This window comes from Cokeromyces recurvatus (genome assembly GCF_025118155.1).
Source record: "Cokeromyces recurvatus strain NRRL 2243 chromosome Unknown BX663scaffold_4, whole genome shotgun sequence".
Lineage (NCBI taxonomy): Eukaryota > Fungi > Mucoromycota > Mucoromycetes > Mucorales > Mucoraceae > Cokeromyces > Cokeromyces recurvatus.
In genome coordinates, this window is record NW_026251390.1 from 933,438 (window position 1) to 950,466 (window position 17,029).

Genomic DNA, 17,029 nt, shown 5'->3' on the forward strand with positions numbered 1-17,029 from the left:
TTCCTTTATGTTCTTAATATCAACATGGGCTATTAAACATCATAGCATGCCTTTTGTTCTGGAATAAGCATCATTTCTGACAATGGATTTTATTAAATTTCCGATAATACAAAATTTTCAAATAAAACAGTTTTTTTTTTTGTGTGTTTATTATAACTGTTCTTACTTTAACTATACAGATTAACATGTCTGACCGAGTAAAAATAAAATTAAAAAAAAAAAAAACTAACTAACTAGCTGCAATGAATTCTAACTAACATTCTTATTATAGGGTGGACGTGGATATTATAATAACAGAGGAAATGATAGACGTGGAGGACGTGGTGGAGCAAGAGGAGGTCGTGGAGGTTATCATAACACGAATCAACAAGAAAAACCAAAGAAAGAATCCATCTTGGACTTGAGTAAATACATGGAAAAAAAGATTCGTGTACGATTTAATGGTGGAAGAGAAGGTAAATAAAAAAAAAGAAAAGCAATTTGTAGTGTAGTATATGTATACATGTATATTTATATAAACATATATTTTTTTTTTTTTTTTTTTACTTTCTAATTCATAACATGTCATTTTATATATATTGTGCAGTTGTTGGTACTTTAATGGGTTATGATCCTTTATTAAATTTGGTTCTAGATAATACAATTGAATATTTGAAGGGTAAATTTATTTGAATGAATGAACCGAGATGATCAACTCACAAATGTATAGATTTAGAAACTGGTTATCTTACAGAAAAGTCAAGATCATTAGGTTTGTCTGTACTTCGTGGAACTGCTGTCATTTTAATTTCACCTTTTGATGGAATGGAAGAAATTGAAAATCCTTTCGCACAATAATAAAGAATATACATTTATGTGTATGTATATATCTATTTGTATAGCATAAAATACATCATAAAATTGACTATAGAGAAAGTTTAATCAACGATACTTTTGATATATTTGATGACATAACATACTTACAACAATAATAGAAAACATAATATATGCTGTATTATTGATAGCGAGTATTTACTATATATTGAATTCTATATAATAAAGTTATTGAATCATATTATACAAAGCTATCATTATTATCAGAGGCATCCTTCTACTCTTCATACATCATAAACGTCTTTATTAATCAACAAAGATATATCAAAGTATTATTATGTTTTTTTTTTTTTGATTTCCGCTTTTTTTTTTTTTTCCCTTTAAAAAAAAAGAAAAAGGACCAAAGACATATTTCGCCATTTTTTCTTTTTTCTTTGAAATATATCCAATGGATGATACTATTATCAAATATTGGCTAAAGCCATCAACATATAATACAGTATTAACTGTTTATGCAAGTCTACCTTTTATTATAGTTCCTGCTTTATTCTTTGTAAATGCGCCTTATGGTAAATAATATCTTTTTTTTCTTTTTTTAAAAAAGATACGCGTTTTTTTTTATACATTGATATTATTTAGGAAAATTTGCAGGAAAATTGGGTATTGATTGGAGTTTATCCGGGAAATGGAGTTGGTGTGTAATGGAATTAATATCTCCTATTACATTTATTGTTTCAGTTGTATTAACAAGACCTACTGGAACTCACTTTCAGATCATCATGATATCTGCATGGATATTACATTATTTAAATCGTAGTATTATCTATCCATTCAGAGCGCCTTCAATGGCACCTATTCATATCCTCACCTTTTTAAGTTCGATCGTCTTTAATTTGATGAATGGATACACAAATGGTATGTGGATTGCTAGACATAGTCGTGGTATCAACGACCTTCAATTTTGGACAGGTATGGTTTTATGGGCCCTAGGATGCATATCGAATATATACCATGATACTATTCTATTTAAATTACGTTTAAAGAAAAAGGAAAAGGAAGAACAAGAACATGAAAGACAACGCTACTTTATTCCTTATGGAGGATTATTTGAATATATTAGTTGTCCTAATTACTTTAGTGAAACGATAGAATGGATAGGTTATGCTATAGCTAGTCATAGTAGTTTACCAGCCATTGTTTTTGCTATTGGTACAGCAGCTAATTTATTTCCCAGAGCATGGCGTACTCATGCTTGGTACAGAAAAGAATTTAAACAGACTTATCCCTCATCCAGAAAAGCTATTATTCCTTTTTTATTCTAATAAATGCCCTTTCTCTTTTTTTTTTTTTTTTTTTTTTTTTTTTTTTTTTTTTTTTTTTTCCTTTTTCTTTTTAATTATGATTATTATCATCATTTGCAATAATGGCTTTTTTTTTAAGTCTTTTTTCACAACTTGTAAAATGATTCCACATATCTCTTATAGATCTGTTGGATTTTAACACTTCCTTTGTTTTTTTCATATCTCGACCATTTTCAGTACAGACCTTGTGGACTAATTCTTCTTCTTCTGGAGTCCAAGGTGAACGATCCAGACCAGGAGCGAGAAAGTTTTGATAGTGTTGACTCACATGACGTGGTGTTCGTTGAATACCGGTGACCTTACAGATGACAGCAAAGTTTTCACCATAACGTTTAACAGCATTCAAGATCAGTTTATCTTCCTGCTCTGAGAAATGACCCTTTTTGATATTCACCATCTGCCATCGCCATCGTTCTAGACATTGACGCTTTGTACGTGTGCCCATCAATTGCGCCACCAACTTCATCTGATCTTCACCATACCTCATCACTAACCTCTCCAATCGATCCGATTCCTCCTCTGTCCATCGTCCATGCTTAATACGAGGGTCTAACGAATGCTTGTATGTCATCTTGACCAATGAATATGGACGTGGCCTTAGAAGCTTTTTACAAATCTCATCCCAATCGTCAATCTCCTCATACGTTCTCCCCCTTCCCAACTCTCGTAATCGTTCAATCTCTTCGCTTGACCATGGTCCTCGCTCTTCGCATTTCGTCAATAAAAAATAGCGATTGGCTACATTGCTTGGCGAACGATCCACAAATTCTTTAGAGATCGTTGTCCATCGTTTCCCTAGTTCAGAGACTAGACTTAAAAGTTTACTGTCTTCATCCTTTGACCATCGACAACGGGGTCGAAGGTTTTCAGACTGTTCAATCCTGAGCGCGTTCATACGTAGTCGTTCAATAGGAAGTAATTTGTCTTTGTCATCTTCCTCAGAGTACAATTCATCATGTTTTGAACTTATTTTTAGAATGGATAGTTGTCTGGTTAATTGTTCTATTTCTCTTTTTTTAATTATTTGGCGAAATAGCGTCAACATTTTTTTTTTTATTAAAGACAAAAGGTTAAAAAAAAAGGAAAATGATATGATAAAAAAAAATAATAATAATAATAGTAATAAGGTCTGGGGGTGTAAATTTGTATCTGATTCCTTTTTTTTTTTTTTTTTTTTTTTTTTTTTTTTTTTTTTTTTTTCTTTTCTTTTCTTTTAAGAATAAATTTTTAAATATTGGTTATAATAATTCTTTTCCATATTAACACTTTCATGTAAAGAAGCAACCTTGTTTGACAGAGCCAAGAATGCTTGATTTTGTGCACGCATAATATCAGCAATATCTAAAAAAATAAAGTCAATAAATAAATAAATAAAAAAAAAAAACTAGCTTTTTTTAGTGTATATAACTTTACCTTGAGGTGATTGTACTTTGTTTTGTGCCCATGATTCAGCAGTTCTTTCAATTTCCCAAATACATTTCTTGTATTCTTCTAATCTTCCATTTAATTGCTTTGTAAGTTGTGAGAAATAACTATTAAACAGAATTTAGTTTATACATCAAATCGTATTCCCTCTCTCTCTTTCTTACTCATCATCCTCTGAATAGCCAAATAACCATCTTGCATTATTTCCTGGATGTTTACATGCTTCCAATACGGCAGCTCCATCATTAGCATATCTTAATTGTCCTTTCACTGTATCATAGAATGATTCAACGGATTCCATTTGTCCTTTAAGTGTACTTGAGAATGCATCAAGTTGCTAGTGAAAAAAAAAAAAAGACAATACTGGTAAGTAATTATATGTGTTGTTTAGTATGCGTGCATATACATTACTTGTAATAAAAACTCTGTATTCTTCTTAACATTATCTATCGCATCAATATGACGTGGCATTTTATGGCTACTAATATATTCATTACGTTGCCCTTCTGCTCTAATATATTTTTCTAGTTCATCCAGTTCCTTTTGGGCTTGGTCAGGAAGCTCTGTATAACGAGTGGTTGGCATAATGTTATCAATTCTAAAATTTGTATGATGAACAACTTGATTTTGTCTAAATGAAAGAAAACAGAGAAAGAGAAAAGAAAGAGGATTTGAATATTGTTTAATTTATCAAAACATAATGAAAATATCCAACTTACTGTAGTCCAGATAATGCAGGTGTAACTAATGTGGCATACATTTGATTGGCAGGTTGTGCAGCATTTTTGGCTAAATCTTCTAATAACTTTGTAAATGAAAATGGATTGGGTTTTTCTTGATTTACAATAGTAGTAGTAGTAGTAGCTGGGGTAGTTGTGTTGCTACCAAATGTAAATGGACTACTGGTCACTGTGGTAGTGGCAGTAGATGTAGTTGGCGTTTCTTTGGATTTATCACCAAATGTAAATTTAGGTACTGTTGATGTTGTGCTATTTGTAGTGCTTGTAGTGGAACTACCAAAATTAAAAGTAGGTGTTGTTGTTGCTGTTGTTGTTGTTGTTGTAGAAGATGCTGGGGTGCTGGTGGGCTTGCTTGTACCAAATGAAAAACTAGATACTGCATTTGGTGTACTGGGTGCAGAACCTGATTTGTTCTCTTCTGACTTGGTAGTTGTACCAAAATTAAAAGGTGATGGTGTTGTTGTGGTAGTTGGTTTAGGTGTTTCAGTTGATTTACCAAATGAAAATGCACTATTGTTAGTAGTAGAAGTACTTGTGGTAGCAGCAGTAGCAGTAGTAGCAGCGGCTGTTGTTGTAGCAGTTGTTGATGCTGAACCAAATGTAAATCCAATAGAAGAAGATGGAGTTGCTGGCTTATCAGTAGTAGTTGTAGATTTAGCACCAAATGAAAACGTTGGAGTAGTATTGGTACTTGTGGTAGTACTACTATGGGTTGGCGTAGCTGTTGTATTACCAAATGTAAAAGGCTTGGTAGCAGAAGGTGTAGTTGTAGAAGTTGTTGGTGCAGTAAAAGCAAAAGAAGAGGAAGGCGTATTTGCAGTTGATGATGCAGCAGGAGCACTAAAAGAAGATTGGCTACCTGTACTAGTAACTGAATTAAACGAAGCTTGTGGATTTAATGGTGTAGTAGATGAACCAAATGTAAATGATTTTGTAGGTTCATTACTTGTAGTAGAACTAGTATTGGGGGCAGTAAAATTAAATGCAGGTGCAGTCGTGTTAGGCTGATTAGAGCCAAAAGTTATATCAGATGTTGCTCTTCTGAGAGAAGAATGATCAGTAGAATTAAGATTAAGTTCAGATTGACCTCTTTGCACCATTGTTGACTTTTGGTCACCAAATTGGGTAGTAGTAGTAGACCCAAAATTAAAGCTTGTAGAGGCAGGACTAGAAGGATTACTATTTGAAAATCCAAAACCAACAGAAGAAGCAGGACTTGCAGGTGCGCTTCCACTGAAACTAAAAGTTGGTGTACCTGGTGTGTCACTACCACCTAATTTGAAAACAAAGTTTGGAACATTACCGTCACCCTTCTTAGATCTTGATTTTTTACTAAAAGAACATGGATTAGAAATAATGGCTTAGTCAAAAAATAAAAAAATAAAAGGAGATAAAAGGGGAAAAAAAAAGAAAAGAAACAATGAATTTACCTCATTTCTTATAATTTAGAAGCAAAAAAATATTCAATGTGTATATGTATAAAAAAAAAAAAAAAATAGTACGCGCTAAATACTTATTATAATATAAATGATAATAATAATAAAAAAAAAATGTTTATAATGTGTGAAAGACGAAATTTTGTAAAAAGTCACTTTTTTTTTATTACAAAAAAAAAAAAAAAAAAAAAAAAAAAAGCAGAAAAAAAAAAGAAAAAAAAAACTAGTATATATTTGACTAAGAAATATAACATTCTACTAATCATGTGTGTAAATGTAATAAAGTTAAATCTATTATTGCAATAACCATTCTCTTGCTCTTTTTGATTTCTTTTCTTTTTTCATTTTTTTAAAATATTCTACTTCTTTACGTGTTAGAGGTTTCTTCTTGTTCACTCTACCACTTGCTATTTGAGCATTACGTTGCTCTGTATAGCTATCCACATCAAAGTAATTTTGCATTTGTCTAGTTGCACGTGATTCTATAGTTAACATTTCAGGATTCAATCGATTCACTTCAGCATCTGTTGTAAATCGTCCTGTTCTAGCATTAAAATGAGCATGAGCAGTATAACGATTATCGTTTTGTTCATTTGGATAATAAGAAGAATTATAAGCTGTTGAATATTGACTGTTGTAGTATTGTGATGCTGCATACGGATCTTCGTCTGTTGTTTCTTGACCATCTAATTTCTTTTTAACAACGTTATCAATTCTATCTAATAAAAAATCTAAAGGGTTGTTAGATTCTGTTGGATTAACCCAAGTTGTTTCGTTTGTTTCAGTATTCCACCAGTAATAGGCTTGTGCATTATCATCCCAAACTGGTGTCCATGAAGAACTATTTGTTGTTTGTTCTTCATTTGAATCTGTCTTTTTTTCTTCTTGTTCTTCTTCGTCTTTATTCGTTTTTATTTCTTTATTTGTCTTTATTTCCTCTTCGTTAGCCTTTATTTCTTCTTCATTAACCTTTGATACTTTTATTGAGGCTATCTCTTCTTTTTCAATAGGCCTTGTTTCTGTCTTTTTTTCTTCAGCCATTTTATTTATTTTTATTTTATTTTATTTTTTTTTTATTTTTTTTTAAAGTAATAAAATAGAATTAAAAAGAAAAAAAAATTCTGGATTTGGCTCAATAAATAGCATTTTAATTTTAAAATCTTATTGGGCGCAAAATGTTAAACACATCAAAATTGCCTGGGACAGAATAGGAAGTTCCATACTTCCTTTGAGATCAGGGGTAAATATAGATACAGATATGTGGATTATATTATTCGTAAAAGAGTGGATAGGCAGAAGGGAAGGTCAATTAAGGAATTTGTCTGAAGATTTAATAGCTGTTTTTTTTTCTTTTTATAACAAGAATAAGATAAAAGATAATAAATCAAGATTTGTATCCGAGGTAGCATATTTAAAGGTAGGACCGAAAAGGATCTTTAAATGTCTTTGATACTTGAATCTAACAAATAAGTGAATAGAAATTATTTAACTCTAAAACTACAATGGACTCTATTAAATACAATTCAATAATGCCCTTAATCCTTTCATTAGATTATCAGAGCAGCTTGTTTATTTATATATAAATAAATTCTCTTTGTAGCATTTAATTAGCAATTCAAAGAAATTATTAGCTTGTAAATTCTTAGTTTTTTTATATCATACTTTGAAGCATGAAAAGTACCTAGTTTAACTAGAATAATTGTAGAAAGAGTTGTTATTTAAAAAAGTATGAATATCAGATAAGAGATAGAATTCATATATTTTAGCTAGATATGACTTGACTATGCCAGGACTATTAACCATATTATTTCGCCTTTTTTTTTTCTTTCTTTCTTTAAGAATTACGCAAACTGTGGCAAATAGCAGCTAAAAACACTGGCCAGGTACGCTTATGTTTTAATTTCGGTTAATTATAGCAAAAAAAAAAAGAAAGAAAAAAAAAGCAGTCTTTTAAATTGCAGCAATAACACTCATGTATTTGAACACTGTTTTATTTGTTTATTTATTTTATTATTTTTTATTTTATTTTTTGTTTAATAAACAGTTCCTTTTATACAATGATTAAAACCACTCTACCAAGTAAGCAACTACTTGGTTGTACACATTTATTCTTTAAAGGACATGGACTACCAAAGAAGACTATATTATTAAACTCAATGACAAAACGGATGCTTACACAGAAATCAACATTTTTTTATGTACGCCAAAGACCCCCATTGATGAATCGCATGGCGTTATTGGGTAGTGTGAGATATCATGGAAGTCATCACCATCATCATGATGCAGACCTCATGACCTCACTAAAAACTTCAAGTAATGCAAACTACATGTATATATACTTTATTTTTTCTTAAAAAAGCCAATTTGTTTGTTAGGTAAACGAGGCACAAGGATTACGGTTATTGGATTAGCCTCTAACGTTGGCTTGACTGTGACAAAGGGGATAGCAGGATGGTAAGAATAAAGAGAAGCAATTTTTCTTTGATTAATAATCATTTATTTATTTTGAAAAAAAAAAAAAAAAGGGTAATGAATTCAGCTTCTTTACTTGCAGAAGCTTTTCATTCTTTTAGTGGTAAGTAAACAAAGGATTTTAATGTTTATAACTAGACTTACCTTTTTTTTTTATTATTTAGACTTATTAAGTGATTTTGTGACATTATACACATTTAAAATGTCTAGAAAGCCAGCTGATAGTATTTACCCATATGGATATGGTACGATTTTTTTTTGTCTTAGTAATAAACTCAACTAATTTTTTTCTTTTTTTCTTTTTTTTTTTTGCGTGTATAGGTAAATTTGAAACAGTTGGATCAGTCACTGTGTCTTCGTTATTATTAGCAGGTGCTATTGGTATTGGTTGGCATTCATTTGATTTATTATTGGCAACACTCCCTTTTATCTCAGATACAGCAGCTACAGTAACTACAGTTGCAAATGAAGCAGCCAGTCATGTACACCACCACCACCACCACCATGGTGGGGGCGTATTGGATCCCAATGCTGCCTGGTTTGCATTGGCAAGCGTTATTATTAAAGAATGGCTTTATAGAGCAAGTAAGTAAAATTGACATACAAGATATATGACTATATTTATTTATTCATTTTTCATAGCTATTAAGGTCGGAATAGCAGAACACAGTGACGTATTAATGGCAAATGCATGGTATATTTTTTTTTTTCAAAAAAAAAAAAAAAGAGGGGATGACCATATTATATAAAAGTGACTAATTGGTTGGCTATCTATTATTATATAGGCATCATCGATCAGATGCATATTCAAGTGCAGTAGCTCTCGTTGCTATTGTAGGCAGTTATGCAGGTTTACCAGTATTAGATCCACTAGGAGGTATTGTAGTTTCTGGTATGCTTATCAAGAGTAGTGTCAGTTTACTTGGATCTTCAGTAAAAGAATTAATGGATAAAGGTATTACGGCTGAGCAGTTACTATCTATAGAGACAGCGATAGCTAAAGTGAAAGTAAGCTTAATATATATACATATATGTTTATAATCTACAATATTAAATATTATATACTGTTAGAAAGAGGAAATAAATCTATTAAGTTTTCATTCTGTTCGTGGTCGTAAACTTGGACGTTTTAATCATATCGATTTAGTTTTACAGTTAAATCCAAATATATCAGTTAAAGAAGCATATAAAATTGAAGAACATGTACGATCTACAATAAAACATGAATGTGAAAACATCCAAGATATTAGTATTCATGTCCAAGATCCTTCTTTCGTGAAAGAAGAGCAACACAATCATGGTGAACACAACATTCATGAAGAACACAAGCATTAGAAATTTTCATATTAGACTTTATTACCAACAAAAAAAAAATAGTATGAAATTATCTTATATTAGGTTTTCTATCATTACTCCCTCCTCCTCTTAAATATTTGTATATTATTTTTTAGTTTATTGTATTTGACACCTCCTCCCTTCCCTTATATATACTCTCTTGCATTATTGTTAATTAAAAAAAAAAAGAAAAGAAGAAGAAGACGGTTTTCTATTTGTTACATAATTTACTAGCTATAGCAATAAAATGAATACATGTTATTTTATAACAATCTCTATTTTGTTTATAAATAGAATGGAATATAAGATTAGATTCTTTTACCCGGCATTATTAATATAATACATGAGTTGATAAGCCTGAAACAGGGCACATGTAATTCTTTGCTACGCTTTTATTTAGTCTTTTTGAGCATATGTAATTTATATTAAAGTAGCTAAATTTATGTCAAGTTAAGAATACAACAAATTATAATCTATAGTTGAGAAAATCCAACCATAAAGGACAGATATGTGCCACATTTTTTTTTTGTCACAGACTCATCAACTAACGTATTAGCTATCGTGTCTTTAATTTTTCAGAGATAGTATATGCTTGTTAGTAGTAGAGTGAAAAAAAAAAGGCTTTATAGATGCGTATTATTGTAAATTAAGGTATATAATCATAAATTTCATTTTATTCTTTAAGCCTAAGCTCTAATTTGCGCATGTTTTATTGCTTTAAATACCTTTTTACTAGATATTGTTCGAATTAAATGATATATATATAACTTGATATCAATTTCTGCTGCATTCATTAATCTGTCCTAAGTTAATAAGCTATTATTGTGGAAGATGGTCTTGTTTTAGATTTTTGTTGAGTCCTTTAAATAGATAAGGAAAAAAAAAAAAAAAAAAAAAGAGATACGCAATTTTCCTTCAATTATCTTTAGCTTTTAAAGAAGAGCAAACAATATGTATACCGAATGTATTTTTATAGTAATAAGTTTGTATATATATATATATATATTATTCATAGTTCAGTATTCTATACATGTAACTGATCTTTAGTTAATATATAAACTTTTAAATGTCTTTTCGCTCCGAAAAAAAAAAATTAATAAAACTCATTTTAGGAATGAGAACAGTTTCTAAAAAGAATATTTTCCAAGGCATACATTTTTTTTTTCCACTGTTAAATCTGGTCCTAGATTTCGGAGATTTCTCAAGTGAATATGACGTCTAGCAGTAAATGCAGCCATCATTAAAGATCCCTCCCCGCATTTTTTTTTATTTATCTTGTTGTGTACCTGCTAGCCTCTCGTATTTTAAAGGTTCATTTTCCATCTACAATTTAATTGACTCACTTGTACATACAAGAGTTCCTGATACGTTATGAACTTGCAAGGCATAATGATAGAATCAATAAGTCTAAATTTATTATAGATTTTACTGAAAACATTATCAAGAGTGAGGCAAAGTCGTATAAAAGCAATTTTAGTGTTTGGGATATATAAATAAATATATATATGCATATATATTAAATTAGTCAGTAAGCAAATGTGTCCGTCTAATAAGGATAGGAAGTAAATGCACAATTACATCCAGCAACCATAAAAAAAAAAAAGATAGATCATTCATATACATTATAATATCCTTTTCCTTCTGGCTTTCTTCCTTTCCTTCTACATGCTTAATCTTACTATAAGGTTTATAGTTTAAAGTAAGCTTCTTAATAGTAAGGGCCTTATCAAGACTAAGAGAGGATAATAGTTGGTAATAACTCAATAAATCAGACAGATTATCTCCCATTATTACTTTAGCTTCTGTTTTCTAGAGGTGTATTCACTGTGGCTTCAGTTTAAATGATTTTAAACTCGTTGTAACGAACAAATATACATGATATGTCATCTTCCTTAGTACATTATCTGTCTCTACATAGCATAAATAGTTGTTATAAACTATTTCTTTGTTATCAATACATTTGTACACTTTTTTTTAATATCCTGCTTCAAAAAAAAAAAAAAAAGAAAGGGGAATATTTTTCTTTTCCTTAATCTAAACTTTGCAGCAGATATATGAGCACAGTCTTAAATAGTACCTAGCAGAATTGAACAAACATGTCTATTCAACTACCTGTTGAAATAATAATAACAATAATATTTATATATATAGATTGGTAATCATATAATTCTTGACAAGTAAATTCGTTGACATGTCGAGTATTCCAAATACTGAAGGCTCTATAATTTTAATAGAATGATCAATAATGGACAAGACTAAAAAAGTAGCAGCAAATGCTATGATGCAAGATATGGTTATAGTTTAATTTAAGAAAACTGAATATTAAAATTCTCTTGGTGGAATTTTTTTTTTTTTTTTTTTTTTTTTTAATGACGTAAAATAAATATGCAACATATCAAGTAATTTCCATATTTATTATACCTTTGTTTAGTAAAGCTTTTATTTATTTATTTATTTATATTAAATTCATTCAATCATGTCTTCAACTTCTTTTGGGAAAGCTTATCAGGGGACATGCCTTTGTAAATCGATTAAAGTCCTCTTGGATGGCCCACCCGTCAAAACTCTACTATGCCATTGTTTAGACTGTCAAAAATCAGCAGGTGCTCCCTACCAATCCTGTGCCATCTATCCTACATCAAGAGTTCAAGTGATTGATCCAGATCAGAGTTTAAAATATTATATCACTCCTAAAGAAAAAGTAAGTAGTGGAAGTGAAAAATATATATTCTTTTGTGGTGTCTGTGGTACCCCCTTATTCAATCGACCTATGAGTCATGAGGGTGAAAAGACAGTAATCAAGACTGGGTTTTTGGACCGAATTGATAAAGAACCAGGGTAAGAAGATGGGGGAAAAAAAAAGAGAATGAATGGGGAGGAGGAGGAGGAGGAGAAAATGAATTTTGATATAATGATATAGCCTAATAATTGATAATTTTACAGATTGGATGTGTTTAGACCTCAAAATGAACTTTTCATTAAAGATCGAGTAGGCTATGTTACTCCAGTTGAAGGTGCTCACCAGTACGAAGAAGGCTTCTAAAAAAAATGAATATTATCAGAAAAAAGGAAAAAAAAACGAATTCAATAAGAGAATAGCAAAAAAGACATACATTAATTAAACAAATAAAGATGCTATTAAATGAGTGTTTTAAGTCCAAAGTAGTATAATAGAAACTAGGATAATATACACTAGTTCAAATACAATACATTATACACAATCTGGATATGATATGTACAATATTAAGCATTATTTACATTGTCTAAGCACTTTATATTTGTTATTGTAGCTCATAGATATATGTATACAACATAAAGATTAACTAGTATCAGGTATTATATAATCCCCCTTATGTATGATATATATGTCTATCTTTAAAAGGGCCATGTTATTGTCATCAACATGTTAAGAATTTATATTCAATCAAACCACCTTATAAATATCAAATAAAAACTTGTTGAATACAAACAACACGATCTTCTATCTACGAGCAACTGATAATAGTATCGCAATAAGAGGATTAGGACGACAACATAAGCAGTTAATATTGATATTATACAGATACAAATAGATGGGGAACATGGTGACTTTATTGTTTATATATATGTATATGAATATATATATATATTTATCCTTCCTACTCCCCACCCACCATATATTAAAATCTTTAATAAGAAATGATAAATAAACCCTTATCTTTATATAATAAATATAATTTAACTTTCTAGAAAAGAAAAGTAATATTCAGCTTTCAGTTTAACGTCATAATGTACTTGTTATCATGAATATATTTTGCTTTGTATTCTTCAATGTATGTTAAAGGTTAGCTTTTAAGTCTCCTCCTCTAAGTGGTATGTAAACTAGTTTCGACAAACGTCCCACGAAATCTTTAAAAAGTCGATATTTTTTATTTTTTATTTTTTTTCAAATGCTCTAAATAAACGAATACAAACGTCTCCATAAATATTATTAAATAAGATTATGTATAACTTACTACTTGATTATCTGTACTCTTTTAAACCTTTCAGGAATGAATCAAGAAAAGTTCAATGAGACAAAACTATAACTTTATAAAATAGCATTAAAATCATATACAATTTTAGATAAAAAAGAAGACACGTACCACATCAAGAGTTAACTAATGTAAAGCTTTATGAGTGGGAAAAAAAAAGAAAAGAAATCAGTACTCGAACTTTTATTTAATAAAAATATGCTTATTTCTGTTTCTAGTTAGTTTCTGAGTTCCAGCCTTTTTTTTTTTTTTTTTTTTCTACTGTAAATAAAATATATTGCAACTTGTATCACAATGTATCGACACTATGCTTTATTATTTGTATTTATGCGCAATAAAAATATTTAAATACTATGTGTTATACGTATTCGATTTATGTCTTTTATATATCTCCGACTTGTTTTATTATGCAATAAAATACTTAAAAGAAAGCCCACATACATATACTATAAAATTAGGTCATAAAATGACTTTGTTGTATATATGCAATATCTAACACAACAATAAAAAAAAAAAAAAAAAAAAGACAAGCGCATTAAATGCAAATCAATACAAAAAGGAAAATCGAGGAGTAAAGATAAAGAGACTTTATTTTATCTAGAATCACACATTTAATTTATTAGTGAGTATTTTACATGTCGTCTTTTCTTTCCTTTTCTTTTATTTATTTTTTCTTTTCTTTTTTTTTAAAAAAAAAACAAACAAACGTATAAATGGAATTCACTACTTATAAGCGAGGTATAAACAATATTTTACATGTATAATACATAGACCAAAAAAAAAAAGACTATTTAGTTGATACTATAATAAATACTTATACTACGACAAGGTATATTTTCCTCGTTATAGATATAAATCTTAGTATTACAATAATTTTCATAAAATTATTTTATTTTAATAGCGACAAAGAAGCTGATAACTTATTGATATTAGGCAATTATGATGAACTTGATCATAAAAAAGAATCGAATACATGGTTAACGAGATCCAATTATGATGAAGATTATAGTAGTGACAAGCTATCTGTAATATCAACAGAGAGTAACCTATCAACAAATACAATAACAGAACAAGCTATCTTAACTACTTGTGATGATTGGCGAATTGTTCTTACTAATTCGATAGCTCAAGAAGAATTAACTGAGGTTGGAAGATCAGTCATGGATATAATTGAGCCTAATTTTCAAGAAAGATTAAAAACTATGATTATAGAACGAAGAAATAAATTATATAATATTAATAAAAGAGACGATCTAATTATATTGAGTGGTAATATGGTAAATAATAATAATACTACTAGAAGGAAGCTATTTTGGTAAAATATACATCATCATTATTTTTTTTTTGATAGGTACCTATAATTAAGTTAGATGGCACAAGATCCTCGGCTTTACTTTGGCTGAAGGAGAAAAAAGACGAGTCAGGGCAGCCTTCTATTTTTATTTGGATATTTGAAGAACAACAATATTATCAAAAAAATATAATTTCTTTATCAGTCAATTCAGATGTAAACACAAATATATGTATATGTATATAGATATAGATATGTATATGTATATAGATATAGATATGTATATAGATACATACATACATACATACATACATACTCTGTTGACTTCATACAAATTATGTATATACATATATATATTTATATATTTACTCATCTTTATTTCATTATAGAATATAATCCAATCTGCTGAATGTGACGAAAATACCATTCAAGAACTATATGATCTCAATAACATAGCAGATATTGTTGGATATTCAATTACGTTCTTGATTCCTTCTTGGGACCATTATCGTTTCTATTTTGGTAGTCAAACCAAATTAGGAGCAACGTTCCCTGTTATGGTCAAAAAGGGCGACACGACCACCATTATTTCGATGCCTATTATCGCGGGTCTTATGATACTAGACAGAAATGGTATTATAAAAGATGGGAACGATACATTTGTGAAATCTTTGTTTGGTTTTTCCCAACAAGAAATTTGTAATAGGCCTATTTCTGAATTTTTACTTGATTCTACTAAACTCTTTAAACAAACGAATATGATAAGAATTCACAGTAGTGTCTGTCAGAAGCTACTAAGAATGGATCCATTCAAAGAAATGGATCAACACCAACAATTAATAGTGAATAGTCAATCATTTAATTTCTTTTGGATTATTCATCGAGATAGAACGAGATTTGAGGTTCAAGCTGAACTTATGGTAGTTGAAGATAAAGACAAATATGCCGTTTGGATTTCTTTTGATAGAGGATTGGGGTTTAAAAGATTTAATGAGAGACTCGAGTCAGAAAATAATTTATTATCAAAAAATGGGTATAATTATCCAGTCATCATACCATCTAAAAGAAGATCGTCAAAGGTCATTCAGACATCAGCTGATAAGGTTAGAGTCACTTCCTCTATTGATGATTATGTAATTTTGGATCATTTAGGAGAAGGTGCATATGGTGTAGTTAAATCAGCCATTAGGAAAGATGATCTCACTCAGGTATATTGACTCAAATCTATCTATATCTTCACTTTATTGAACCTCATCTTATTATAGACAAAAGTCGTGATCAAATATGTTATCAAATCACGTATTTTAGTAGATTGTTGGGCAAGAGACCGGAAACTCGGGACTGTACCGGGAGAAATTCATATTTTAAATACGCTAAGAAATTCACCACATGAGAATTTATGCAATATGTGTAAGATGAACAAGTAATACATGTATATATATATATATAACTTATCATTTCCCTTTTACATAGTGGATTATTTCGAAGATGCAGATAATTATTATATAGTCATGAGTTTATATGGTGATAGTAGTATGGACTTATTTGATTATATTGAATTGCATGATTCTATACCAGAAGAAGATATTCGTTATATATTTAAACAAACGGTTTTAGGGGTCCAACATCTTCACAACAATCAAATCGTTCATCGAGATATTAAAGACGAAAATATAATCATAAGTCAAGGACATGTACAACTTATAGATTTTGGAAGTGCTGCTTATATTAGACCTCACAAGAAGTTTGAGACATTTGTAGGTACACTTGAGTATGCAGCACCAGAGGTTTTACAAGGACATTCATATTCAGGAAAGCCTCAGGATATTTGGGCCTTGGGCATTTTATTATTTACACTTGTACATCGAGAAACTCCATTTTATAATACAGAACAAATTATGGAAAAGGAATTAAGATTACCATTTGTGTTAACAGAAGGTATATACAAAATAAGCTATTGTCACGCATACATTACTTTAATATATATATATATATATATAGGCTTAGTGGATCTTATTCGTAAAATGTTAGAACGTGATGTAGATAAAAGAATTGATATACAACAAGTGCTGGCACATCCATGGTTAAATTCTACATAGACTTTATATATTTATATATGTATACTCATTTATTTTTCTTTCTA

The 17,029-nt window shown here is 29.7% G+C and overlaps 8 protein-coding genes across 8 annotated transcripts; 5 read left to right on the forward strand and 3 right to left on the reverse strand.

Annotated features, from left to right (window-relative positions):
* Positions 1–152: 152 nt before the first annotated feature.
* Positions 153–1,118, forward strand: BX663DRAFT_499139 (uncharacterized protein). Its single transcript, XM_051526137.1, has 3 exons — positions 153–455; positions 587–658; positions 710–1,118. Exons 1-3 carry the CDS (start codon positions 413–415, stop codon positions 835–837), a joined length of 243 nt encoding a protein of 80 aa, XP_051386165.1. The 5' UTR covers positions 153–412; the 3' UTR covers positions 838–1,118.
* Positions 1,119–1,261: 143 nt separating this feature from the next.
* On the forward strand, positions 1,262–2,135 carry BX663DRAFT_529577 (3-oxo-5-alpha-steroid 4-dehydrogenase-domain-containing protein; the record flags this gene model as incomplete). The annotated part of the gene is made up of 2 exons (XM_051530255.1): positions 1,262–1,382; positions 1,453–2,135. The coding sequence occupies 2 exons, from the start codon at positions 1,262–1,264 to the stop codon at positions 2,133–2,135; spliced, it is 804 nt and encodes a 267-aa protein (XP_051386166.1).
* Positions 2,136–2,346: 211 nt separating this feature from the next.
* BX663DRAFT_411021 (uncharacterized protein) lies at positions 2,347–3,072 on the reverse strand (the record flags this gene model as incomplete). Its single annotated transcript, XM_051522289.1, has 1 exon — positions 2,347–3,072. A coding segment is annotated over one exon (726 nt), but the record flags the coding sequence as incomplete, so codon positions are not given.
* A 289-nt stretch (positions 3,073–3,361) lies between these two features.
* On the reverse strand, positions 3,362–5,835 carry BX663DRAFT_499147 (uncharacterized protein). Its single transcript, XM_051526138.1, has 5 exons — positions 4,319–5,835; positions 4,011–4,230; positions 3,764–3,936; positions 3,588–3,706; positions 3,362–3,515 (listed from the first exon to the last, which is right to left on the reverse strand). Exons 1-5 carry the CDS (start codon positions 5,437–5,439, stop codon positions 3,388–3,390), a joined length of 1,761 nt encoding a protein of 586 aa, XP_051386168.1. The 5' UTR covers positions 5,440–5,835; the 3' UTR covers positions 3,362–3,387.
* Positions 5,836–5,988: 153 nt separating this feature from the next.
* Positions 5,989–6,859, reverse strand: BX663DRAFT_499150 (uncharacterized protein). Its single transcript, XM_051526139.1, has one exon. It carries the CDS (start codon positions 6,814–6,816, stop codon positions 6,070–6,072), a length of 747 nt encoding a protein of 248 aa, XP_051386169.1. The 5' UTR covers positions 6,817–6,859; the 3' UTR covers positions 5,989–6,069.
* Positions 6,860–7,779: 920 nt separating this feature from the next.
* Positions 7,780–9,854, forward strand: BX663DRAFT_499152 (cation efflux family-domain-containing protein). The gene is made up of 8 exons (XM_051526140.1): positions 7,780–8,088; positions 8,151–8,229; positions 8,301–8,350; positions 8,412–8,492; positions 8,569–8,832; positions 8,890–8,941; positions 9,033–9,255; positions 9,319–9,854. The coding sequence occupies exons 1-8, from the start codon at positions 7,833–7,835 to the stop codon at positions 9,580–9,582; spliced, it is 1,269 nt and encodes a 422-aa protein (XP_051386170.1). The 5' UTR covers positions 7,780–7,832; the 3' UTR covers positions 9,583–9,854.
* A 2,113-nt stretch (positions 9,855–11,967) lies between these two features.
* BX663DRAFT_499158 (Mss4-like protein) lies at positions 11,968–12,728 on the forward strand. The gene has a single exon (XM_051526141.1). It carries the CDS (start codon positions 12,059–12,061, stop codon positions 12,422–12,424), a length of 366 nt encoding a protein of 121 aa, XP_051386171.1. The 5' UTR covers positions 11,968–12,058; the 3' UTR covers positions 12,425–12,728.
* A 1,540-nt stretch (positions 12,729–14,268) lies between these two features.
* Positions 14,269–17,017, forward strand: BX663DRAFT_499164 (kinase-like domain-containing protein). The gene is made up of 7 exons (XM_051526142.1): positions 14,269–14,333; positions 14,529–14,872; positions 14,947–15,102; positions 15,276–16,094; positions 16,152–16,296; positions 16,360–16,824; positions 16,888–17,017. The coding sequence occupies exons 1-7, from the start codon at positions 14,309–14,311 to the stop codon at positions 16,983–16,985; spliced, it is 2,052 nt and encodes a 683-aa protein (XP_051386172.1). The 5' UTR covers positions 14,269–14,308; the 3' UTR covers positions 16,986–17,017.
* The last annotated feature ends 12 nt before the right edge of the window (positions 17,018–17,029 follow it).

Coding starts and splice junctions, on each gene's coding strand:
- BX663DRAFT_499150 (XM_051526139.1), bottom strand. CDS start 6,816: ATGGCTGAAGAAAAAAAGACAGAAACAAGGCCTATTGAAAAAGAAGAG.
- BX663DRAFT_499147 (XM_051526138.1), bottom strand. CDS start 5,439: ATGGTGCAAAGAGGTCAATCTGAACTTAATCTTAATTCTACTGATCAT. Junction 4,231..4,318: donor CCTGCATTATCTGGACTACA/GTAAGTTGGATA, acceptor TCTTTCATTTAG/ACAAAATCAAGTTGTTCATC. Junction 3,937..4,010: donor ATACAGAGTTTTTATTACAA/GTAATGTATATG, acceptor TTTTTTCACTAG/CAACTTGATGCATTCTCAAG.
- BX663DRAFT_499152 (XM_051526140.1), top strand. CDS start 7,833: ATGATTAAAACCACTCTACCAAGTAAGCAACTACTTGGTTGTACACAT. Junction 8,089..8,150: donor GACCTCACTAAAAACTTCAA/GTAATGCAAACT, acceptor TTTGTTTGTTAG/GTAAACGAGGCACAAGGATT. Junction 8,942..9,032: donor GTATTAATGGCAAATGCATG/GTATATTTTTTT, acceptor ATTATTATATAG/GCATCATCGATCAGATGCAT.
- BX663DRAFT_499158 (XM_051526141.1), top strand. CDS start 12,059: ATGTCTTCAACTTCTTTTGGGAAAGCTTATCAGGGGACATGCCTTTGT.
- BX663DRAFT_499139 (XM_051526137.1), top strand. CDS start 413: ATGGAAAAAAAGATTCGTGTACGATTTAATGGTGGAAGAGAAG. Junction 456..586: donor ATTTAATGGTGGAAGAGAAG/GTAAATAAAAAA, acceptor TATATTGTGCAG/TTGTTGGTACTTTAATGGGT. Junction 659..709: donor TACAATTGAATATTTGAAGG/GTAAATTTATTT, acceptor ACAAATGTATAG/ATTTAGAAACTGGTTATCTT.
- BX663DRAFT_499164 (XM_051526142.1), top strand. CDS start 14,309: ATGGAATTCACTACTTATAAGCGAG. Junction 14,334..14,528: donor ATTCACTACTTATAAGCGAG/GTATAAACAATA, acceptor TATTGATATTAG/GCAATTATGATGAACTTGAT. Junction 16,297..16,359: donor TGAGAATTTATGCAATATGT/GTAAGATGAACA, acceptor CCTTTTACATAG/TGGATTATTTCGAAGATGCA.